Source organism: Scardinius erythrophthalmus (genome assembly GCF_964197995.2).
Source record: "Scardinius erythrophthalmus genome assembly, chromosome: 2".
Lineage (NCBI taxonomy): Eukaryota > Metazoa > Chordata > Actinopteri > Cypriniformes > Leuciscidae > Scardinius > Scardinius erythrophthalmus.
In genome coordinates this window covers 68,706,412-68,732,514 of record NC_138222.1, presented here as the reverse complement: position 1 = coordinate 68,732,514, position 26,103 = coordinate 68,706,412, and the positions used below count along the sequence as shown (strand labels likewise).

The 26,103-nt window shown below is 42.3% G+C and overlaps 1 protein-coding gene across 1 annotated transcript in view; it reads left to right on the top strand.

Annotated features, from left to right (window-relative positions):
* Window positions 1-26,103, top strand: part of slc12a6 (solute carrier family 12 member 6) — a 65,643-nt gene that overhangs the window by 33,047 nt on the left and 6,493 nt on the right. The window contains exons 14-22 of the mRNA XM_081359416.1: window positions 4,040-4,158; window positions 5,163-5,261; window positions 5,341-5,460; window positions 5,822-5,926; window positions 7,795-7,963; window positions 8,691-8,886; window positions 13,200-13,369; window positions 13,949-14,080; window positions 17,646-17,753. Coding sequence (XP_081215542.1) covers window positions 4,040-4,158; window positions 5,163-5,261; window positions 5,341-5,460; window positions 5,822-5,926; window positions 7,795-7,963; window positions 8,691-8,886; window positions 13,200-13,369; window positions 13,949-14,080; window positions 17,646-17,753 — 1,218 coding nt within the window. The remainder of the gene's footprint in view (window positions 1-4,039; window positions 4,159-5,162; window positions 5,262-5,340; window positions 5,461-5,821; window positions 5,927-7,794; window positions 7,964-8,690; window positions 8,887-13,199; window positions 13,370-13,948; window positions 14,081-17,645; window positions 17,754-26,103) is intronic.

Genomic DNA, 26,103 nt, shown 5'->3' with positions numbered 1-26,103 from the left:
GTGTGTGCAGGTGTTCAGTGTGTGTTGTGTGTGCAGGTGTGTGTGTGCAGGTGTTCAGTGTGTGTGTTGTGTGTGTGTTGTGTGTGTGCAGGTGTTCAGTGTGTGTGTTGTGTGTGTGTTGTGTGTGTGCAGGTGTTCAGTGTGTGTGTTGTGTGTGTGCAGGTGTTCAGTGTGTGTGTTGTGTGTGTGTGCAGGTGTTCAGTGTGTGTGTTGTGTGTGTGTGCGCAGGTGTTCAGTGTGTGTGTTGTGTGTGTGTGCAGGTGTTCAGTGTGTGTGTTGTGTGTGTGTGCAGGTGTTCAGTGTGTGTGTTGTGTGTGTGTGCAGGTGTTCAGTGTGTGTTGTGTGTGTGTGCAGGTGTTCAGTGTGTGTGTTGTGTGTGTGCAGGTGTTCAGTGTGTGCAGGTGTGTGTGCAGGTGTGTGTGTGCAGGTGTTCAGTGTGTGTGTTGTGTGTGTGCAGGTGTTCAGTGTGTGTGTTGTGTGTGTGTGCAGGTGTTCAGTGTGTGTTGTGTGTGTGTGCAGGTGTTCAGTGTGTGTGTTGTGTGTGTGCAGGTGTTCAGTGTGTGTGTTGTGTGTGTGCAGGTGTTCAGTGTGTGTGTGTGCAGGTGTTCAGTGTGCGTGTTGTGTGTGTGTGCAGGTGTTCAGTGTGTGTTGTGTGTGTGTGCAGGTGTTCAGTGTGTGTGTTGTGTGTGTGCAGGTGTTCAGTGTGCGTGTTGTGTGTGTGTGCAGGTGTTCAGTGTGTGTTGTGTGTGTGTGCAGGTGTTCAGTGTGTGTGTTGTGTGTGTGTGCAGGTGTTCAGTGTGTGTGTGTGCAGGTGTTCAGTGTGTGTGTTGTGTGTGTGTGCAGGTGTTCAGTGTGTGTGTTGTGTGTGTGTGCAGGTGTTCAGTGTGTGTGTTGTGTGTGTGCAGGTGTTCAGTGTGTGTGTTGTGTGTGTGCAGGTGTTCAGTGTGTGTTGTGTGTGTGTGCAGGTGTTCAGCGTGTGTGTGTGTGTGTGTGCAGGTGTTCAGTGTGTGTGTTGTGTGTGTGTGTGTGCAGGTGTTCAGTGTGTGTGTGTGTGTGTGTGTGTGTGTGTGTGTGTGTGTGTGTGTGTGTGTGCAGGTGTTCAGTGTGTGTTGTGTGTGTGTGTGCAGGTGTTCAGTGTGTGTGTTGTGTGTGTGTGCAGGTGTTCAGTGTGTGTGTTGTGTGTGTGCAGGTGTTCAGTGTGTGTGTTGTGTGTGTGCAGGTGTTCAGTGTGTGTGTTGTGTGTGTGCAGGTGTTCAGTGTGTGTTGTGTGTGTGTGCAGGTGTTCAGTGTGTGTGTTGTGTGTGTGCAGGTGTTCAGTGTGTGTTGTGTGTGTGTGCAGGTGTTCAGCGTGTTGTGTGTGTGTGCAGGTGTTCAGTGTGTGTGTTGTGTGTGTGTGTGCAGGTGTTCAGTGTGTGTGTGTGTGTTGTGTGTGCAGGTGTTCAGTGTGTGTGTGTGTGTGTGTGTGTGTGTGTGTGTGTGTGTGTGTGTGCAGGTGTTCAGTGTGTGTGTGTGTGTGTGTGTGTGTGCAGGTGTTCAGTGTGTGTGTTGTGTGTGTGTGTGCAGGTGTTCAGTGTGTGTGTGTGTGTGTGTGTGTGTGTGCAGGTGTTCAGTGTGTGTGTGTGTGTGTGTGTGTGTGTTGTGTGTGCAGGTGTTCAGTGTGTGTGTGTGCAGGTGTTCAGTGTGTGTGTTGTGTGTGTGTGCAGGTGTTCAGTGTGTGTGTTGTGTGTGTGTGTGCAGGTGTTCAGTGTGTGTGTGTGTGTGTGTGTGTGTGTGTGTGTGTGTTGTGTGTGCAGGTGTTCAGTGTGTGTGTGTGTGTGTGTGTGTTGTGTGTGCAGGTGTTCAGTGTGTGTGTGTGTGTGTGTGTGTGTGTGTGTGTGTGTGTGTGCAGGTGTTCAGTGTGTGTGTGTGTGTGTGTGTGTGTGTGTGTGTGTGTGCAGGTGTTCAGTGTGTGTGTTGTGTGTGTGCAGGTGTTCAGTGTGTGTGTTGTGTGTGTGCAGGTGTTCAGTGTGTGTTGTGTGTGTGTGCAGGTGTTCAGCGTGTTGTGTGTGTGTGCAGGTGTTCAGTGTGTGTGTTGTGTGTGTGTGTGCAGGTGTTCAGTGTGTGTGTGTGTGTGTGTGTGTGTTGTGTGTGCAGGTGTTCAGTGTGTGTGTTGTGTGTGTGTGTGCAGGTGTTCAGTGTGTGTGTGTGTGTGTGTGTGTGTTGTGTGTGCAGGTGTTCAGTGTGTGTGTTGTGTGTGCAGGTGTTCAGTGTGTGTGTTGTGTGTGTGCAGGTGTTCAGTGTGTGTGTGTGCAGGTGTTCAGTGTGTGTGTTGTGTGTGTGTGCAGGTGTTCAGTGTGTGTGTTGTGTGTGTGCAGGTGTTCAGTGTGTGTGTGTGTGTTGTGTGTGCAGGTGTTCAGTGTGTGTGTTGTGTGTGTGTGCAGGTGTTCAGTGTGTGTGTTGTGTGTGTGTGCAGGTGTTCAGTGTGTGTGTGTGTTGTGTGTGCAGGTGTTCAGTGTGTGTGTTGTGTGTGTGCAGGTGTTCAGTGTGTGTGTGTGTGTGTGTGTGTGTGTGTGTGTGTGTGTGTGCAGGTGTTCAGTGTGTGTGTGTGTGTTGTGTGTGCAGGTGTTCAGTGTGTGTGTTGTGTGTGTGTGCAGGTGTTCAGTGTGTGTGTTGTGTGTGTGTGCAGGTGTTCAGTGTGTGTGTTGTGTGTGTGCAGGTGTTCAGTGTGTGTGTGTGTGTGTGCAGGTGTTCAGTGTGTGTGTGTGTTGTGTGTGCAGGTGTTCAGTGTGTGTGTTGTGTGTGTGCAGGTGTTCAGTGTGTGTGTGTGTGTTGTGTGTGCAGGTGTTCAGTGTGTGTTGTGTGTGTGTGCAGGTGTTCAGCGTGTTGTGTGTGTGTGCAGGTGTTCAGTGTGTGTGTGTGTGTGTTGTGTGTGCAGGTGTTCAGTGTGTGTTGTGTGTGTGTGCAGGTGTTCAGCGTGTTGTGTGTGTGTGCAGGTGTTCAGTGTGTGTGTTGTGTGTGTGTGTGCAGGTGTTCAGTGTGTGTGTTGTGTGTTGTGTGTGCAGGTGTTCAGTGTGTGTGTGTGTGTGTGTGTGTGTGTGTGTGTGTGTGTGTGTGTGCAGGTGTTCAGTGTGTGTGTGTGTGTGTGTGTTGTGTGTGCAGGTGTTCAGTGTGTGTGTGTGTGTGTGTGTGTGTGTGTGTGTGTGTGTGCAGGTGTTCAGTGTGTGTGTGTGTTGTGTGTGCAGGTGTTCTGTGTGTGTGTGTGTGTGTGTGTGTGTGTGTGTGTGTGCAGGTGTTCAGTGTGTGTGTTGTGTGTTGTGTGTGCAGGTGTTCAGTGTGTGTGTGTGTGTGTGTGTGTGTGTGTGTGTGTGTGTGTGTGTGTGTGTGCAGGTGTTCAGTGTGTGTGTGTGTGTTGTGTGTGCAGGTGTTCAGTGTGTGTGTTGTGTGTGTGTGCAGGTGTTCAGTGTGTGTGTGTGTGTGTGTGTGTGTGTGCAGGTGTTCAGTGTGTGTGTGTGTTGTGTGTGCAGGTGTTCAGTGTGTGTGCAGGTGTTCAGTGTGTGTGTGTGTTGTGTGTGTGCAGGTGTTCAGTGTGTGTGTTGTGTGTGCAGGTGTTCAGTGTGTGTGTGTGTGTGTTGTGTGTGCAGGTGTTCAGTGTGTGTGTTGTGTGTTGTGTGTGCAGGTGTTCAGTGTGTGTGTGTGTTGTGTGTGCAGGTGTTCAGTGTGTGTGTGTGTGTGTGTGCAGGTGTTCAGTTTGTGTGTGCAGGTGTTCAGTGTGTGTGTGTGTGTGTGTGTGTGTGTGTGCAGGTGTTCGTGTGTGTGTGTGTGTGTGTGTGCAGGTGTTCAGTGTGTGTGTGTGTGTGTGTGTGTGTGTGTGCAGGTGTTCAGTGTGTGTGTGTGTGTGTGTGTGTGTGTTGTGTGTGCAGGTGTTCAGTGTGTGTGTGTGTGTGTGTGTGTGTGTGTGCAGGTGTTCAGTGTGTGTGTGTGTGTTGTGTGTGCAGGTGTTCACTGTGTGTGTGTGTGTGTTGTGTGTGCAGGTGTTCACTGTGTGTGTGTGTGTGTGCAGGTGTTCGGTCACGGGAAGGCGAATGGTGAACCCACCTGGGCTCTTCTCCTGACGGCGGTTCTGGCGGAGCTGGGGATCCTGATCGCGTCGCTGGACCTCGTCGCTCCAATACTGTCCATGTGAGTCGTTCACACTCGATTATTAGGGCAGGAATTATTAATTATTGCGTATGATCCTATTGTAGTTGTTGGCGTTCGTATTATTATTCGCGCTCTGGGTGAACGGCAGCCCAAAGAACCGCTTGTGGGGAAGTTCTGAAATCTGGCACACGGGTAGAGGACCGTCAGATCATTAACCACAGCGAGTCTGGAGTCTCTATCTCAGTCCCTCTAGCGCCACCTACTGTGCAGAGTTGCACTCGCGTTTATGCTAATGATGTTTAAGGGCTAGAAACAAACTTTTTTCCTCTGATTTGGCTCCAGACACTTCGATTGCAACCTATTATTATTATTCCTGAAAACTGAACCAGATCATCTTCAGACAGAAAGTAATGGAATTCAAGTTCGTCAAACTGTTCTCAAATAACGTACGAACGAGTTCGATGAAGAGCGCGCCAAAATGAACTTGAGGCTATATCTCTGCAACGCTTTAGCGTATTCTGATCAAACTTGGTGTGTGTTATGACAACCATGACCTGAGGCTGCCTGCACAGTTTCGGCACAGCGCCACCTGGTGGTCAGGAGATACGAAAATAACTCTTTTTGCGTATAACTGCTGAAAATTATCAATCATAAATCACAAAACTGGTCTCTTTAGATTCGGTGAAACATGCCGAGTTCAACGATACCCAATTTCCCCATATCGGCCATTTTGGGTGTTGGACATTTTTGGCGTCGACCATTTAGAATTTGGGCGCAAAATGGTGTGTTTTACTAACGCATTTGTGTATCGTTACGAAACTTGGTATCAAAAGAAATGAAATAATGAATGCGTGTTTAATGCTCAGTGCTGCAGTTGGTCTGATGCTCACAGCCATGATGGCATGAGTTACCGTGACTTCTCTGTGCTTGACCCCTTAATGGCGGCTCGTAGCTCTAATATATATTTAATTGTAATTATCTTTCATTGATTTGATGTGTGTGTGTGTGTGTGTGTGTGTGTGTGTGTGTGTGTGTGTCGGCAGGTTTTTCCTGATGTGTTATCTGTTCGTGAACCTGGCCTGCGCTCTGCAGACGCTGCTCAGAACGCCCAACTGGAGACCGCGATTCTCATACTACCACTGGTGCGACACACACACACACACTTGTCATTACACACACATTCCGCAGGCATCTGCTGATGTTATTTCCTTTCGTCCTCAGGACGTTGTCGTTTCTAGGGATGGTGATCTGTCTGGCTCTCATGTTCATATCGTCATGGTACTACGCTATCGTCGCCATGGTGATAGCCGGAATGATCTACAAATACATCGAGTACCACGGGTACGTGAGTGTGTGTGTGTGTGTGTGACAGTGAGTGTGAGGGTGTGTGTGTGTGTGTGTGTGTGTGTTTGTGAGTGAGAGTGTGAGAGTGTGTGCGTGTGCGTGAGAGTGTGTGCGTGAGAGTGTGTGCATCCGAGTGTGTGTGATTGTGTGAGTCTGTGTGATTGTGAGTGTGTGTGTGTGTGTGTGTGTGTGTGTGTGTGGGAACAAAGTTTGGGAAAATGATTTGTTAATCACAGTAAAATCTCTGACTCTGTTCCCAAACCTAGATAACTGATGTGTTCACTGACCTTTAGCATCATGGTGTGTGTGTGTGTGTGTGTGTGTGTGTGTGTGTGTGTGTGTGTGTGTGTGTGTTCAGAGCAGAGAAGGAGTGGGGCGACGGCATCAGAGGTCTGTCTCTCAGCGCGGCTCGCTTCGCTCTGCTCCGGCTCGAGGAAGGACCGCCACACACCAAGAACTGGAGGTACACACACTCACACACACACACACACACAGATACATTTTGTTGGATATTTCAACCAATAAAGCCACAGTAGGACCGTTGAGCAACAGGTAGCGGTGCTTCATTACTGAATGAATCTGCGTTTTGAACAAATCAGTTTAAAGAATGATTCAGTGACGCATTAAGACAGTTTAGAGAGTGATTCGGTGACTCATAAAGACAGTTTAGAGAGTGATTCGGTGACTCATAAAGACAGTTTAGAGAGTGATTCGGTGACTCATAAAGACAGTTTAGAGAGTGATTCAGTGACTCATAAAGACAGTTTAGAGAATGATTCAGTGACTCATAAAGACAGTTTAAAGAATGATTCAGTGACTCATAAAGACAGTTTAAAGAATGATTCAGTGACTCATAAAGACAGTTTAGAGAATGATTCGGTGACTCATAAAGACAGTTTAGAGAGTGATTCAGTGACTCATAAAGACAGTTTAGAGAATGATTCAGTGACTCATAAAGACAGTTTAGAGAATGATTCAGTGACTCATAAAGACAGTTTAAAGAATGATTCAGTGACTCATAAAGACAGTTTAAAGAATGATTCAGTGACTCATAAAGACAGTTTAAAGAATGATTCAGTGACTCATAAAGACATTTTAAAGAATGATTCAGTGACTCATAAAGACAGTTTAGAGAATGATTCAGTGACTCATAAAGACAGTTTAAAGAATGATTCAGTGACTCATAAAGACAGTTTAAAGAATGATTCAGTGACTCATAAAGACATTTTAAAGAATGATTCAGTGACTCATAAAGACAGTTTAGAGAATGATTCAGTGACTCATAAAGACAGTTTAAAGAATGATTCAGTGACTCATAGACAGTTAAGAGAATGATTCAGTGACTCATAAAGACAGTTTAAAGAATGATTCAGTGACTCATAGACAGTTAAGAGAATGATTCAGTGACTCATAAAGACAGTTTAAAGAATGATTCGGTGACTCATAAAGACAGTTTAGAGAATGATTCAGTGACTCATAAAGACAGTTTAAAGAATGATTCAGTGACTCATAAAGACAGTTTAAAGAATGATTCAGTGACTCATAAAGACAGTTTAGAGAATGATTCGGTGACTCATAAAGACAGTTTAGAGAGTGATTCAGTGACTCATAAAGACAGTTTAGAGAATGATTCAGTGACTCATAAAGACAGTTTAGAGAATGATTCAGTGACTCATAAAGACAGTTTAAAGAATGATTCAGTGACTCATAAAGACAGTTTAAAGAATGATTCAGTGACTCATAAAGACAGTTTAAAGAATGATTCAGTGACTCATAAAGACATTTTAAAGAATGATTCAGTGACTCATAAAGACAGTTTAGAGAATGATTCAGTGACTCATAAAGACAGTTTAAAGAATGATTCAGTGACTCATAAAGACAGTTTAAAGAATGATTCAGTGACTCATAAAGACATTTTAAAGAATGATTCAGTGACTCATAAAGACAGTTTAGAGAATGATTCAGTGACTCATAAAGACAGTTTAAAGAATGATTCAGTGACTCATAAAGACAGTTTAAAGAATGATTCAGTGACTCGTAAAGACAGTTTAAAGAATGATTCAGTGACTCATAAAGACAGTTTAAAGAATGATTCAGTGACTCATAGACAGTTAAGAGAATGATTCAGTGACTCATAAAGACAGTTTAAAGAATGATTCGGTGACTCATAAAGACAGTTTAGAGAATGATTCGGTGACTCATAAAGACAGACACGTGCGTAATTCAGCGTAATGGCGGATGCTATATCATAAATCTGCATTTTAATGGTGGGGAATGAGACGTCCTGAACACGTTTCCCTCATGGTATGTGTGTTTGCGCCTCTGGCTCAGGCCGCAGCTGCTGGTGTTGCTGAAGCTCGACGAAGACGCTCACGTCAAATCTCCACGTCTGCTGACGTTCGCGTCTCAGCTGAAAGCAGGGAAAGGCCTGACCATCGTGGGAACCGTCATCCCGGGGAACTTCCTGCAGACCTACGGCGAGGCTCTGGCGGCGGAGCAGGTTTGTTCACGCTAATCTCAGTCTGTCACGGGACGAATCTTACAGAGGACCTATAGTGCTTTTGCCCATGTTCATCTTTCTTCAGTGTCAGTGTTCCTGAACTCCTGAAACGCCTCCACTGTAGTCTTGAGTTTCTTCCGGGAACAAACACGTCACAATATTCCTCATTATAATAATTAATATGCAGAATAAAGGGGCGGGGCCTGGTTTAGTTAATTAGTAGTGTGTTAAACTGGCGGTTATAGTAAGGGGCGGGACATTTCCCAAACACGCTCAAAGCGCTCGACCAATCACAACACACTGCTCCAGCCGACCAATCAGAGCACAGTGTGCTCTTCAGAAGGAGGGGCTTCATAGAGACAGGAAGTAAACAGAGCGTTACTGACAGACTGGGAAGAGAGGAGCCGCAACAATGGAGAATATGAGGAGAATAATCAACATTACAGCAGGAAAACCTGTTCTAGTAGAGCCTGAAACACATCAAGACTAATCTTTATCTTTATCTTGTGCTTTGGGTTGTGTGACCCAAATTAATTGACATTAAATGAGTACATTGTTGAAATGAATACATACATACATGTAAATGTACATTTCTGAAATGCATAACTTAGACAGTCACCTCTGATAACAGATCACTGTAACTGTAATGTGGACTCGTGCTCTTTCTGTAAAGCTGCGTGGAAATGAAACCTTCACCCTTCCTGAAACGCCTCTCTGTTCCTCTCAGACTCTCCGGCATCTGATGGAGAAGGAGCGCGTCAAGGGGTTCGTCCACTGCATCGTGGCCCAGAAGCCCCGCGAGGGCATCAGTCACATGATCCAGTCCAGCGGGTTGGGTGGCATGAGGCACAACACTGTGGTCATGGGCTGGCCTCTCGCCTGGAGGCAGAGCGAAGACCCGCAGAGCTGGAAGACCTTCATCAGTGAGTGTCCTCCATCACACCTGCACACGCCTCGGGCATCGACATCTACATCTACATCTACTTCTACATCTACATCTACATCTACATCTACATCTACTTCTACATCTACATCTACATTTACTTCTACATCTACATTTACTTCTACATTTACATCTACATCTACATCTACATCTACTTCTACATCTACATCTACTTCTACTTCTACATTTACATCTACATCTACTTCTACTTCTACTTCTACATCTACTTCTACATCTACATTTACATCTACTTCTACTTCTACTTCTACATCTACATTTACTTCTACATCTACATTTACTTCTACATCTACATTTACTTCTACATTTACATCTACATCTACATCTACTTCTACATCTACATCTACTTCTACATCTACATCTACTTCTACTTCTACATTTACATCTACATCTACATTTACTTCTACATCTACATTTACTTCTACATTTACATCTACATCTACATCTACATCTACTTCTACTTCTACTTCTACATCTACATCTACTTCTACTTCTACATTTACATCTACATCTACATCTACATCTACATTTACTTCTACATCTACATCTACATCTACATCTACATCTACTTCTACATCTACTTCTACATCTACATTTACATCTACTTCTACTTCTACATCTACATCTACTTCTACTTCTACATTTACATCTACATCTACATCTACATCTACATTTACTTCTACATCTACATCTACATCTACATCTACTTCTACATCTACATCTACATCTACTTCTACATCTACATCTACTTCTACTTCTACATTTACATCTACATCTACTTCTACTTCTACATCTACATCTACATCTACATCTACTTCTACATCTACATCTACTTCTACATCTACATCTACTTCTACTTCTACATCTACATTTACATCTACTTCTACATCTACATCTACATTTACTTCTACATTTACATCTACTTCTACATCTACATTTACTTCTACATCTACATCTACATCTACATCTACATCTACTTCTACATCTACATCTACTTCTACTTCTACATTTACATCTACATCTACTTCTACTTCTACATCTACATTTACATCTACATCTACTTCTACATCTACATCTACTTCTACATCTACATCTACTTCTACATCTACATCTACATTTACTTCTACTTCTACATCTACATTTACATCTACATTTACTTCTACATCTACATCTACATTTACTTCTACATCTACATCTACATTTACTTCTACTTCTACATTTACTTCTACTTCTACATCTACATTTACTTCTACATCTACTTCTACATCTACATCTACTTCTACATCTACATCTACTTCTACATCTACATCTACATTTACTTCTACTTCTACATCTACATTTACATCTACATTTACTTCTACATCTACATCTACATTTACTTCTACATCTACATCTACATTTACTTCTACTTCTACATCTACATTTACTTCTACTTCTACATCTACATTTACTTCTACATCTACTTCTACTTCTACATCTACTTCTACATCTACATCTACTTCTACATCTACATTTACTTCTACTTCTACATCTACATTTACATCTACATTTACTTCTACATCTACATCTACATTTACTTCTACATCTACATCTACATTTACTTCTACTTCTACATCTACATTTACTTCTACTTCTACATCTACATTTACTTCTACATCTACTTCTACATCTACATCTACTTCTACATCTACATCTACTTCTACATTTACATCTACATTTACTTCTACATCTACATCTACATTTACTTCTACATCTACTTCTACATCTACATCTACTTCTACATCTACATCTACTTCTACATTTACATCTACATCTACTTCTACATCTACATCTACATTTACATCTACATTTACTTCTACATCTACATCTACTTCTACATCTACATCTACATTTACTTCTACTTCTACATCTACATTTACTTCTACATCTACATCTACATCTACATCTACATCTACATCTACATTTACTTCTACATCTACTTCTACATCTACATCTACTTCTACATCTACATCTACTTCTACATCTACATCTACATTTACTTCTACTTCTACATCTACATCTACATCTACATCTACATTTACATCTACATTTACTTCTACATCTACATCTACTTCTACATCTACATCTACATTTACTTCTACATCTACTTCTACTTCTACATCTACATTTACTTCTACATCTACATCTACATCTACATCTACATCTACATTTACTTCTACATCTACTTCTACATCTACATCTACTTCTACATCTACATCTACTTCTACATCTACATCTACATTTACTTCTACATCTACTTCTACATCTACATTTACTTCTACATCTACATCTACTTCTACATCTACATCTACATCTACTTCTACATTTACATCTACTTCTACATCTACATTTACTTCTACATCTACATCTACTTCTACATCTACATCTACATTTACTTCTACTTCTACATCTACATCTACATCTACTTCTACATCTACTTCTACATCTACATTTACTTCTACATCTACATCTACTTCTACATCTACATCTACATCTACTTCTACATTTACATCTACTTCTACATCTACATTTACTTCTACATCTACATCTACATCTACATCTACATTTACTTCTACATCTACATCTACATTTACTTCTACATCTACATCTACTTCTACATTTACATCTACTTCTACATCTACATTTACTTCTACATCTACATCTACATCTACATTTACTTCTACATCTACATTTACTTCTACATCTACATCTACTTCTACATTTACATCTACTTCTACATCTACATTTACTTCTACATCTACATCTACTTCTACATCTACATCTACTTCTACATCTACATCTACTTCTACATTTACATCTACTTCTACATCTACATTTACTTCTACATCTACATCTACATCTACATTTACTTCTACATCTACATTTACTTCTACATCTACATCTACTTCTACATTTACATCTACTTCTACATCTACATTTACTTCTACATCTACATCTACTTCTACATCTACATCTACATTTACTTCTACATCTACATCTACATTTACTTCTACATCTACATCTACTTCTACATCTACATCTACATTTACTTCTACTTCTACATTTACTTCTACATCTACTTCTACATTTACTTCTACATCTACATCTACATTTACTTCTACATCTACATCTACTTCTACATCTACATCTACATTTACTTCTACATCTACATCTACATCTACTTCTACATCTACATCTACATTTACATCTACATCTACATCTACTTCTACATCTACATCTACATCTACTTCTACATTTACATCTACTTCTACATCTACATTTACTTCTACATCTACATCTACTTCTACATCTACATCTACATTTACTTCTACATCTACATCTACATTTACTTCTACATCTACATCTACTTCTACATCTACATCTACATTTACTTCTACTTCTACATTTACTTCTACATCTACTTCTACATTTACTTCTACATCTACATCTACATTTACTTCTACATCTACATCTACTTCTACATCTACATCTACATTTACTTCTACTTCTACATCTACATCTACTTCTACATCTACATCTACATTTACATCTACATCTACATCTACTTCTACATCTACATCTACATTTACATCTACATCTACATCTACTTCTACATCTACATCTACTTCTACTTCTACATCTACATCTACATCTACTTCTACATTTACATCTACTTCTACATCTACATCTACATTTACTTCTACATCTACATCTACATCTACTTCTACTTCTACATCTATATTTACTTCTACTTCTACATCTATATTTACTTCTACTTCTACATCTACATTTAGTCATTTAGCAGACGCTTTTATCCAAAGCAATAGGAGCAGTCACAGATCACTGAGATCAGTTCTGAGGCTTTTAAAGAGCCCCTATTATGCTTTTTCAGATGATCATTTTTTATTATGATGATAGAATGTAATTAATATAATATATAATCTAAAAGTTCTGCAAAGATCAAAGTTTGTGTCTCCTAACAGAAAGTGATTCTGAACTGAAACGAGTCGTCAGTAAGACGCTGTTTTCTGAGATTGATGCGGTGAAACCCACGCCATCGTTACTGTTCGCATCACTGAGATCAAGAGCTGAGATGCAGATATGATAATGAGCGTTTGCTTTCTGACCAATCACAGCAGAGCAGCTCTCAGAGAGGCGGAGCTTTATGGAAGCGTTTCAGACACAGTGTTTTGTGAGGGAGTTCTCTCAGTCTCTCGCCCGTCTCTCCTGGTCTAGACACGGTGCGCGTCACCACGACGGCTCATCTGGCTCTACTGGTGCCCAAGAACATCTCCCTGTTCCCGAGCAACAGCGAGCCGTGCACCGAGGGCTTCATCGACGTGTGGTGGATCGTGCATGACGGAGGGATGCTGATGCTTCTGCCATTCCTGCTCAGACAACACAAGGTGTGTGTGTGTGTGTGTCTCTATATATATCCTGTTTTACAATACCAATACCTAAACATCTTTATTCTTTATTCATCTTTAGTCCTGAAGTGTCACTAGTGTCTCCCCTGTGAACCTCTAGATAAAACACTTCTCATGGACACGATGAAGTGATAAATAATACTGTGTGTTATACAATGTTAAGGCCAGACTAGTGATTTGTCTGACTAAACACGTGATACACATGTGCACCTTCAACTTTGATGTATGTATATTGCACATTTAATAGCAATGTTGTTCACAGGTATAATTAAAACATACAAGCCTAGCAAATGAAGGCATGACTACACACTCTCAGACACACACCCTCACACAACTGCATAGTGAGAATAAACCAAATAAAAATAAGTTATCACTTCAATAAACAGAAACCCTTAACTAAAAGCTGAATGAAGAACTTCCCTTAGAGTTAAGTGGATTTTGGCAGATTTTTCTTCCAGTTTAATCATTAACTCACTTAATTTTGGTCCGTTTCACAGAAAACAAGACTTCATAGTCATGTGATGTTGTATGTGGAGTAAATGCCGATGTTTGTGTCAGGTGTGGCGTAAGTGCTCCATGCGCATCTTCACCGTGGCTCAGATGGAGGACAACTCCATCCAGATGAAGAAGGACCTGGCCACGTTCCTGTACCACCTGCGCATCGACGCCTACGTGGAGGTCGTGGAGATGGTGAGCGCTTCTGCTACACACTCATAGTTTCACACGCAACACACTCTGCGAACATGTGTGTGCTTGTAACACGTGTAGTTACTGTAACAGTCAATTAACGTAAAGCAAACCTTAATTCTAACTCTAACCCTGTAGTAAGTACATGTAGTTATTTATTAATACTCAGTACATAAATGCACTGTAACACGGACACCTTAAAATAAAGTGTAACATATTTTAAATGGATAATGTTGGTATTTTGATTACATAAACTCTCTGCCGAACGTCAACAGGAAGAAAGACTTGAAACGCATTTAGTAGATTTAAACACTGTCTTTAGGGTCGGGGATCGTTTTAGTTTTTACGATTTCAATTCTGTTTATCGATTCCTAATTTCGATTCCAATAAGCTAAAAAAACATAGATATTATTCACATTTAGTCTTTGCAATAACATTTAATTTGTATCTGAATATCATGGACAGAAACAGGCTCAAGAACTTTTGGAGCGTTTGCCTGAGGTTTAAAAACACCATAGAAGAGCAACTAGACTAACTAATGTAAACTTCAAGCGTTATTAAAGAAGTAAACACTCTGTGATTAAAAAAGAACAAATAAAAACAACAAACAGACACAACTGAACAAAGATATGATTGAAATAAACAGTGTTATAAGATTTTCAGGTATTCAGGTTCATAAACTAATCAAATGTAAAATAACACTTTATAAATAAAATAGACATTACAAATATAGTTACAAAAGTTGTTCAGTGAAGAACGAGTGCATTTTCTCTGTCTTGTGTAGTTTGATTAGTGTTATTATAGAGCATAATTACATGGCTTGGTTGAATTCTAATGTAGAAAGCGGGCTGTTATTTCTTGATATAAGTATAACACGCCGTTGCCATGATAAACAGAGCGTTGCTATGGACACAGGATTCTAACCGTAGAGACGGAACGGACTATTTCCTTTAGCGGAAGCAATACAGTCGTTTTTAAATCAATAAACTCCTTTTTAAATCAATATTTTGTGTCAAATTATTGATGTATTTGATGGGTAGTCATGTAATAAGCGGGATAATGTAGAGCGAGGCGCTTCAGAGCCCTTCAGGCTGATTCCAGATCAGCTTCGGGGTCCCGATCAGCCTGTCGGGGGTGTATTCGCTAAAACAACCGCCTCGCTCCACATTATCCCTTATTATAGAGCGGGAATATTAGCGTTATTATAGAGCGGGAATATTAGCGTTATTATAGAGCGGGAATATTAGCGTTATTATAGAGCGGGAATATTAGCGTTATTATAGAGCGGGAATATTAGCGTTATTGTAGAGCGGGAATATTAGCGTTATTGTAGAGCGGGAATATTAGCGTTATTGTAGAGCGGGAATATTAGCGTTATTATAGAGCGGGAATATTAGCGTTATTATAGAGCGGGAATATTAGCGTTATTATAGAGCGGGAATATTAGCGTTATTATAGAGCGGGAATATTAGCGTTATTATAGAGCAGATTAGCGTTATTATAGAGCGGGAATCTTAGCGTTATTATAGAGTGGGAATATTAGCGTTATTATAGAGCCGGAATATTAGCGTTATTATAGAGCGGGAATATTAGCGTTATTATAGAGCAGATTAGCGTTATTATAGAGCGGGAATATTAGCGTTATTATAGAGCGGGAATATTAGCGTTATTATAGAGCGGGAATATTAGCGTTATTATAGAGTGGGAATATTAGCGTTATTATAGAGCGGGAATATTAGCGTTATTATAGAGCGGGAATATTAGCGTTATTATAGAGCGGGAATATTAGCGTTATTATAGAGCGGGAATATTAGCGTTATTATAGAGCGGAATATTAGCGTTATTGTAGAGCGGGAATATTAGCGTTATTATAGAGCGGGAATATTAGCGTTATTATAGAGCGGGAATATTAGCGTTATTATAGAGCGGGAATATTAGCGTTATTATAGAGCAGATTAGCGTTATTATAGAGCGGGAATCTTAGCGTTATTATAGAGTGGGAATATTAGCGTTATTATAGAGCCGGAATATTAGCGTTATTATAGAGCGGGAATATTAGCGTTATTATAGAGCAGATTAGCGTTATTATAGAGCGGGAATATTAGCGTTATTATAGAGCGGGAATATTAGCGTTATTATAGAGCGGGAATATTAGCGTTATTATAGAGTGGGAATATTAGCGTTATTATAGAGCGGGAATATTAGCGTTATTATAGAGCGGGAATATTAGCGTTATTATAGAGCGGGAATATTAGCGTTATTATAGAGCGTGAATATTAGCGTTATTATAGAGCGGGAATATTAGCGTTATTATAGAGGGGGAATATTAGCGTTATTATAGAGCGGGAATATTAGCGTTATTATAGAGCGGAATATTAGCGTTGTTATAGAGCGGGAATATTAGTGTTGTTATAGAGCGGGAATATTAGCGTTGTTATAGAGCGGGAATATTAGCGTTGTTATAGAGACGGAATATTAGCGTTGTTATAGAGCGGGAATATTAGCGTTATTATAGAGCGGGAATATTAGCGTTATTATAGAGCCGGAATATTAGCGTTGTTATAGAGCGGGAATATTAGCGTTATTATAGAGCGGGAATATTAGCGTTATTATAGAGCCGGAATATTAGCGTTGTTATAGAGCGGGAATATTAGCGTTATTATAGAGGGGGAATATTAGCGTTATTATAGAGCGGGAATATTAGCGTTATTATTGAGCGGGAATATTAGCGTTATTATAGAGCGGGAATATTAGCGTTATTATAGAGCGGGAATATTAGCGTTATTATAGAGCGGGAATATTAGGCTGCTGTCACTTTAAGAGCTGCACGGACCCAATATACTGAAGGGTTTAAAGTCATATTGAAATGCTCACAAAGGAATTGACAAGAGGAATTGAAATTTTAATTTTATATCAAGTATCCGATTGCAGAGTTGGAATCAATTTTCGATTCCCAACCCTTAGTGTCTTTATACACATTATTATCGCACCAATAAAATCCGTTCGTATGTATTAAAGTCCCCCTGTAGTCAATAATTTGATCACTTAAAACTCATCTTTGATCACCAAAATGACATGTTTATATTTATATTTTCCTTAAATTTCTCATGCCTTAAAATAGCTTGAATGTAACTCGACACCCTTGCCTCATTTAGCATGCGCGGCTCTATGAATATGCAAATTAGCCCCGCCTCCACTCAGCTCAGAGATCCACTGGTTGACGATCACATGTTGATCTGATTGGCTACAAGGTAGTTTGTGACGTCAGAAACACCAGCGATTTCAAAGCGTGTTTTTGAGACTGTCTTTGGTTCACTGCAGTTTTAAGGAGGAAATACTCAGCAATGCTGTCGACTTATGAATTTACACATGGTTTGTCTTAAAGCATATTAAAAACACCACATAGACACATAAACAACATTAAAAGCTGGATTTAACACCTTTTTAATATATTAATACATAAACCTGAATAAAACCTGTTTTGTAGTTGAATATGTCAGCATCATATAATCTGATTGATGGTGAGATTTTGTGAGTTAAAGGTCAAAGGTCGTTGTGTGTCTTTCAGCACGACAGTGACATCAGCGCGTACACGTACGAGAGGACTCTGATGATGGAGCAGAGATCGCAGATGCTTCGGCAGATGCGTCTCTCCAAGTCGGACCGAGAGAGAGAGGTGAGCGAAGAGAGAGCGCGTGTGTGTGTGTGTGTGTGTGTGTCTGTGTGTGTTTATATGAAATGCTCACTTCATCTGCTCATGTGACCTTTCACCTGGACTCGATCTGAAGAGAGTTCGCTGGAGCTTTGATGACGTGAGTTCAAGCTTTCGTTCGGCTCTAGTGAGCTTCAGACGTGTGTGTGAAGGCTAGAGGAAGAGTGTGTGTTCGTGTGTAGTCGGGGTGTGCGATATATATATCGTGATTGCTTTTTAACAATGTGTGATCTGACATCATCGAGTATGTCATGCACTTCTCTAAAACACACCTGGAGAGCGCACACACACACTGCACATCGAGCGTTGCGTAATTTACTCTGTTAAAATGCATTTATAATGCCGTCAATACTCAAGATACAGGGCAACAATACATCTCTATATCTGTTATATTTATATCATTTAATGTAGTTAAGAGCCGGTTTTCTCCAGATGTCAGCACGATTACAAGTGTGATTTGTTGATTTTATACAACAGGTCAATAAAAAAGAAGTTAATATTAAGTGACTTACATTTTAGACACAATATTGTCCATTTCTCCATCGAAAATAGTATAAAATATACTAGTGTAAGTGATCTGAGGCCACTTCTTCAGGCCGTCCTCCCGTCCCCCAACAGTAGAAGGCAGAGGTATAACAGCATTATTCTGTTTGAGGTGTAACAAGCTGTGTTCCCACATGTTCCCACATGTTTAAGCTATTAAATCATGCTTGTGACCGTAACCATGGAAAACGCTGGTTCCGGTTCAGTGACAGTACGCGCCGGAAGTCGCGCCCATAATTCGCGACTCATGACTCATGAGGCGTAGGAATAGTGTGGATACAATATAACTAACAATAAGTAACGATCTCTTACATATTTTCTAATTTCACTAAACATTTCATTAAGTTTCGTGATCATTTTTATTAAACATGGACCTGTATGTTCATTAAAAATACGTTTTATGCTATTGTATGCTCATTTTTTAAATGTAAGCAACTCATTTAGACGTGCAAACTGGGTGCCGGTGTGGTGAGACGTTCGAAGTCGTTCATCTTCGGATGCGGAGTTACAAAAACAGCCGTGCACACCGCCAAGCGAAATGGGGTCTTGCGCACCCACCGGCACACCGCCCACACCGCAATGACCTCATTTCTGCCGCGCGCACCTTCGCGCTCGTGCGGACGCGTCGAGTAGTGCTGGGCGGTTTGACCAAAAACCAACATCACGTTTTTTTTCTAAATTATACCGGTTTCACGGTTTTTACCGGGTTTTTTTTTTTTTTAAAGCATGATGGGTGTTAACCACATTTTCTACTGAGTGAGAGAGGAAATACTGCAGTAGATTTACTTATAATGCCCTATTTTATTGTCATGAGTGAATATTATAGAAAAAATCCACACTAATATTTATAATACAGGTTTGCAAGGCTGTTTACAAAGAGGTGCCAGCAGGACGCGCTTTAGGAGCGGCAGAAACAGTGGTTTCCCCGGTAACGGCTGTACACAAAGCAGCAACGCTCATAAACACTGCTTTATCAGGAAAGATAAAGAAAGATTTAGTGGTAATAACAAAGAAACTTTTCTAAAGACCGTCAGTTCACTTCAGATACGTTAATACAGTATAAAAACACGCGCGCCGCGAGAAAAAAAAAACACTCTCACCCCCACACGTCTCGTGCCCATTCTAGTCAATGCTTGTGTTTCAGATCGAAGCTTCCCAGAAGCGGCTCTCCGCGCCGCTTCGCTAAATATAGGCGCCTAGTCTATTTTGACGCACCGCGTGGAGGACGGAATAAAACCTTGTCGCAGCTGTAATGCACCGCAGTGTTGTAAATGAGGACTGTGTCGCGCAGCGCCGCGTTCCGATTAAAGCGACATACACCGGTATTGAGGTATATTAAAAATTCATATCGTAACAAAAATAAACACCGGTATTCGGTATGAACCGGTAAACCGCCCAGCACTAGCGTCGAGTATAAACCTAGCTTTACCAGTGACTTGTTGAATGATTCAATGACTCACTCATTAACACATTGAAATGCTTGGTTCCTGAATGAATCAGCCTTTTGAATGAATCGGCTTTTATTAATCACTATTATTAATATAGCGCCAGATCCATCGCATACACACTTCGTGATCCGCTACTTCTTTCCTGATGAATACTGTGAATTCACACATAATTCATTTGTCTGAGCTGCAGGAAACAGTCTGTGTAAATGCATTAAAGACGTACGATATTGCCCACGATTTGACACAAAATATGATGAATACATTTAAATAGGTTAAAAACGTCTTTATAACGGTAAAAATACCCATAAAATGATTCATCTAATTATCGTTATCGATGAAATCCCAGAAAATATCGAGAAATATCTATATATTTTTTGTCAGTATCGCACACCCGTAGTGTGTCTAGTGTTTTGTCTGCTTGTAGGTTTCACTGTCCCTCGACCCCTAGAAAGACAGCAGTAGACACGGAACCCTAGAAAGACAGCAGTAGACACAGAACCCTAGAAACACAGCAGTAGACAGAACCCTAGAAAGACAGCAGTAGACACGGAACCCTAGAAAGACAGCAGTAGACACAGAACCCTAGAAAGACAGCAGTAGACACGGAACCCTAGAAAGACAGCAGTAGACACGGAACCCTAGAAAGACAGCAGTAGGCAGAACCCTAGAAAGACAGCAGTAGACACAGAACCCTAGAAAGACAGCAGTAGACACGGAACCCTAGAAAGACAGCAGTAGACACAGAACCCTAGAAAGACAGCAGTAGACAGAACCCTAGAAAGACAGCAGTAGACACGGAACCCTAGAAAGACAGCAGTAGACACAAAACCCTAGAAAGACAGCAGTAGACAGAACCCTAGAAAGACAGCAGTAGACAGAACCTTAGAAAGACAGCAGTAGACACGGAACCCTAGAAAGACAGCAGTAGACAGAACCCTAGAAAGACAGCAGTAGACAGAGAACCCTAGAAAGACAGCAGTAGACACGGAACCCTAGAAAGACAGCAGTAGACACAGAACCCTAGAAAGACAGCAGTAGACACGGAACCCTAGAAAGACAGCAGTAGACAGAACCTTAAAAAGACAGCAGTAGACGGAACCCTAGAAAGACAGCAGTAGACAGAACCCTAGAAAGACAGCAGTAGACAGAACCTTAGAAAGACAGCAGTAGACGGAACCCTAGAAAGACAGCAGTAGACACGGAACCCTAGAAAGACAGCAGTAGACACAGAACCCTAGAAAGACAGCAGTAGACACGGAACTCTAGAAAGACAGCAGTTGACACGGAACCCTAGAAAGACAGCAGTAGACAGAACCCTAGAAACACAGCAGTAGACACGGAACCCTAGAAAGACAGCAGTAGACGGAACCCTAGAAAGCCACAGTAGACGGAACCCTAGAAAGACAGCAGTAGACAGAACCCTAGAAAGACAGCAGTAGACACAGAACCCTAGAAAGACAGCAGTAGACGGAAACCTAGAAAGACAGCAGTAGACGGAACCCTAGAAAGACAGAAGTAGACGGAACCCTAGAAAGACAGCAGTAGACGGAACCCTAGAAAGACAGAAGTAGACGGAACCCTAGAAAGCCACAGTAGACGGAACCCTAGAAAGACAGCAGTAGACAGAACCCTAGAAAGACAGCAGTAGACGGAACCCTAGAAAGCCACAGTAGACGGAACCCTAGAAAGACAGCAGTAGACGGAACCCTAGAAAGACAGCAGTAGACGGAACCCTAGAAAGACAGCAGTAGACACAGAACCCTAGAAAGACAGCAGCAGACACAGAACCCTAGAAAGACAGCAGTAGACACAGAACCCTAGAAAGACAGCAGTAGACACAGAACCCTAGAAAGACAGCAGTAGACAGAACCCTAGAAAGACAGCAGTAGACACGGAACCCTAGAAAGACAGCAGCAGACAGAACCCTAGAAAGACAGCAGTAGACAGAACCCTAGAAAGACAGCAGTAGACGGAACCCTAGAAAGACAGCAATAGACACGGAACCCTAGAAAGACAGCAGTAGACAGAACCCTAGAAAGACACAGAACCCTAGAAAGACAGCAGTAGACACGGAACCCTAGAAAGACAGCAGCAGACAGAACCCTAGAAAGACAGCAGTAGACGGAACCCTAGAAAGACAGCAGTAGACAGCAGTAGACACAGAACCCTAGAAAGACAGCAGTAGACAGAACCCTAGAAAGACAGCAGTAGACACGGAACCCTAGAAAGACAGCAGCAGACAGAACCCTAGAAAGACAGCAGTAGACAGAACCCTAGAAAGACAGCAGTAGACAGAACCCTAGAAAGACAGCAGTAGACACGGAACCCTAGAAAGACAGCAGTAGACACAGAACCCTAGAAAGACAGCAGTAGACAGAACCCTAGAAAGACAGCAGTAGACAGAACCTTAGAAAGACAGCAGTAGACACGGAACCCTAGAAAGACAGCAGTAGACAGAACCCTAGAAAGACAGCAGTAGACAGAGAACCCTAGAAAGACAGCAGTAGACACGGAACCCTAGAAAGACAGCAGTAGACACAGAACCCTAGAAAGACAGCAGTAGACACGGAACCCTAGAAAGACAGCAGTAGACAGAACCTTAAAAAGACAGCAGTAGACGGAACCCTAGAAAGACAGCAGTAGACAGAACCCTAGAAAGACAGCAGTAGACAGAACCTTAGAAAGACAGCAGTAGACGGAACCCTAGAAAGACAGCAGTAGACACGGAACCCTAGAAAGACAGCAGTAGACACAGAACCCTAGAAAGACAGCAGTAGACACGGAACTCTAGAAAGACAGCAGTTGACACGGAACCCTAGAAAGACAGCAGTAGACAGAACCCTAGAAACACAGCAGTAGACACGGAACCCTAGAAAGACAGCAGTAGACGGAACCCTAGAAAGCCACAGTAGACGGAACCCTAGAAAGACAGCAGTAGACACAGAACCCTAGAAAGACAGCAGTAGACGGAAACCTAGAAAGACAGCAGTAGACGGAACCCTAGAAAGAAAGAAGTAGACGGAACCCTAGAAAGCCACAGTAGATGGAACCCTAGAAAGACAGCAGTAGACAGAACCCTAGAAAGACAGCAGTAGACGGAACCCTAGAAAGCCACAGTAGACGGAACCCTAGAAAGACAGCAGTAGACGGAACCCTAGAAAGACAGCAGTAGACGGAACCCTAGAAAGCCACAGTAGACGGAACCCTAGAAAGACAGCAGTAGACACAGAACCCTAGAAAGACAGCAGTAGACACAGAACCCTAGAAAGACAGCAGTAGACGGAACCCTAGAAAGACAGCAGTAGACACAGAACCCTAGAAAGACAGCAGTAGACGGAACCCTAGAAAGACAGCAGTAGACGGAACCTTAGAAAGACAGCAGTAGACAGAACCCTAGAAAGACAGCAGTTGACAGAACTCTAGAAAGACAGCAGTAGACGGAACCCTAGAAAGACAGCAGTAGACGGAACCCTAGAAAGACAGCAGTAGACGGAACCCTAGAAAGACAGCAGTAGACGGAACCCTAGAAAGACAGCAGTAGACACAGAACCCTAGAAAGACAGCAGCAGACACAGAACCCTAGAAAGACAGCAGTAGACACAGAACCCTAGAAAGACAGCAGTAGACACAGAACCCTAGAAAGACAGCAGTAGACAGAACCCTAGAAAGACAGCAGTAGACACGGAACCCTAGAAAGACAGCAGCAGACAGAACCCTAGAAAGACAGCAGTAGACAGAACCCTAGAAAGACAGCAGTAGACGGAACCCTAGAAAGACAGCAATAGACACGGAACCCTAGAAAGACAGCAGTAGACAGAACCCTAGAAAGACAGCAGTAGACACAGAACCCTAGAAAGACAGCAGTAGACGGAACCCTAGAAAGACAGCAGTAGACAGCAGTAGACACAGAACCCTAGAAAGACAGCAGTAGACAGAACCCTAGAAAGACAGCAGTAGACACGGAGCCCTAGAAAGACAGCAGCAGACAGAACCCTAGAAAGACAGCAGTAGACAGAACCCTAGAAAGACAGCAGTAGACGGAACCCTAGAAAGACAGCAATAGACACGGAACCCTAGAAAGACAGCAGCAGACAGAACCCTAGAAAGACAGCAGTAGACAGAACCCTAGAAAGACAGCAGTAGACGGAACCCTAGAAAGACAGCAGTAGACGGAACCCTAGAAAGCCACAGTAGACGGAACCCTAGAAAGACAGCAGTAGACGGAACCCTAGAAAGACAGCAGTAGACGGAACCCTAGAAAGCCACAGTAGACGGAACCCTAGAAAGACAGCAGTAGACACAGAACCCTAGAAAGACAGCAGTAGACACAGAACCCTAGAAAGACAGCAGTAGACGGAACCCTAGAAAGACAGCAGTAGACACAGAACCCTAGAAAGACAGCAGTAGACGGAACCCTAGAAAGACAGCAGTAGACAGAACCCTAGAAAGACAGCAGTTGACAGAACTCTAGAAAGACAGCAGTAGACGGAACCCTAGAAAGACAGCAGTAGACGGAACCCTAGAAAGACAGCAGTAGACGGAACCCTAGAAAGACAGCAGTAGACGGAACCCTAGAAAGACAGCAGCAGACACAGAACCCTAGAAAGACAGCAGTAGACACAGAACCCTAGAAAGACAGCAGTAGACACAGAACCCTAGAAAGACAGCAGTAGACACAGAACCCTAGAAAGACAGCAGTAGACAGAACCCTAGAAAGACAGCAGTAGACACGGAACCCTAGAAAGACAGCAGCAGACAGAACCCTAGAAAGACAGCAGTAGACGGAACCCTAGAAAGACAGCAGTAGACAGAACCCTAGAAAGACAGCAGTTGACAGAACTCTAGAAAGACAGCAGTAGACGGAACCCTAGAAAGACAGCAGTAGACGGAACCCTAAAAAGACAGCAGTAGACGGAACCCTAGAAAGACAGCAGTAGACGGAACCCTAGAAAGACAGCAGTAGACACAGAACCCTAGAAAGACAGCAGTAGACACAGAACCCTAGAAAGACAGCAGTAGACAGAACCCTAGAAAGACAGCAGTAGACACGGAACCCTAGAAAGACAGCAGCAGACACAGAACCCTAGAAAGACAGCAGTAGACACAGAACCCTAGAAAGACAGCAGTAGACTCAGAACCCTAGAAAGACAGCAGTAGACACAGAACCCTAGAAAGACAGCAGTAGACAGAACCCTAGAAAGACAGCAGTAGACACGGAACCCTAGAAAGACAGCAGCAGACAGAACCCTAGAAAGACAGCAGTAGACAGAACCCTAGAAAGACAGCAGTAGACGGAACCCTAGAAAGACAGCAGTAGACAGAACCCTAGAAAGACAGCAGTAGACACGGAACCCTAGAAAGACAGCAGTAGACAGAACCCTAGAAAGACAGCAGTAGACACAGAACCCTAGAAAGACAGCAGTAGACGGAACCCTAGAAAGACAGCAGTAGACAGCAGTAGACAGAACCCTAGAAAGACAGCAGTAGACACGGAACCCTAGAAAGACAGCAGCAGACAGAACCCTAGAAAGACAGCAGTAGACAGAACCCTAGAAAGACAGCAGTAGACGGAACCCTAGAAAGACAGCAATAGACACGGAACCCTAGAAAGACAGCAGCAGACAGAACCCTAGAAAGACAGCAGTAGACAGAACCCTAGAAAGACAGCAGTAGACGGAACCCTAGAAAGACAGCAGTAGACGGAACCCTAGAAAGCCACAGTAGACGGAACCCTAGAAAGACAGCAGTAGACGGAACCCTAGAAAGACAGCAGTAGACGGAACCCTAGAAAGCCACAGTAGACGGAACCCTAGAAAGACAGCAGTAGACACAGAACCCTAGAAAGACAGCAGTAGACACAGAACCCTAGAAAGACAGCAGTAGACGGAACCCTAGAAAGACAGCAGTAGACACAGAACCCTAGAAATACAGCAGTAGACGGAACCCTAGAAAGACAGCAGTAGACAGAACCCTAGAAAGACAGCAGTTGACAGAACTCTAGAAAGACAGCAGTAGACGGAACCCTAGAAAGACAGCAGTAGACGGAACCCTAGAAAGACAGCAGTAGACGGAACCCTAGAAAGACAGCAGTAGACGGAACCCTAGAAAGACAGCAGCAGACACAGAACCCTAGAAAGACAGCAGTAGACACAGAACCCTAGAAAGACAGCAGTAGACACAGAACCCTAGAAAGACAGCAGTAGACACAGAACCCTAGAAAGACAGCAGTAGACAGAACCCTAGAAAGACAGCAGTAGACACGGAACCCTAGAAAGACAGCAGCAGACAGAACCCTAGAAAGACAGCAGTAGACAGAACCCTAG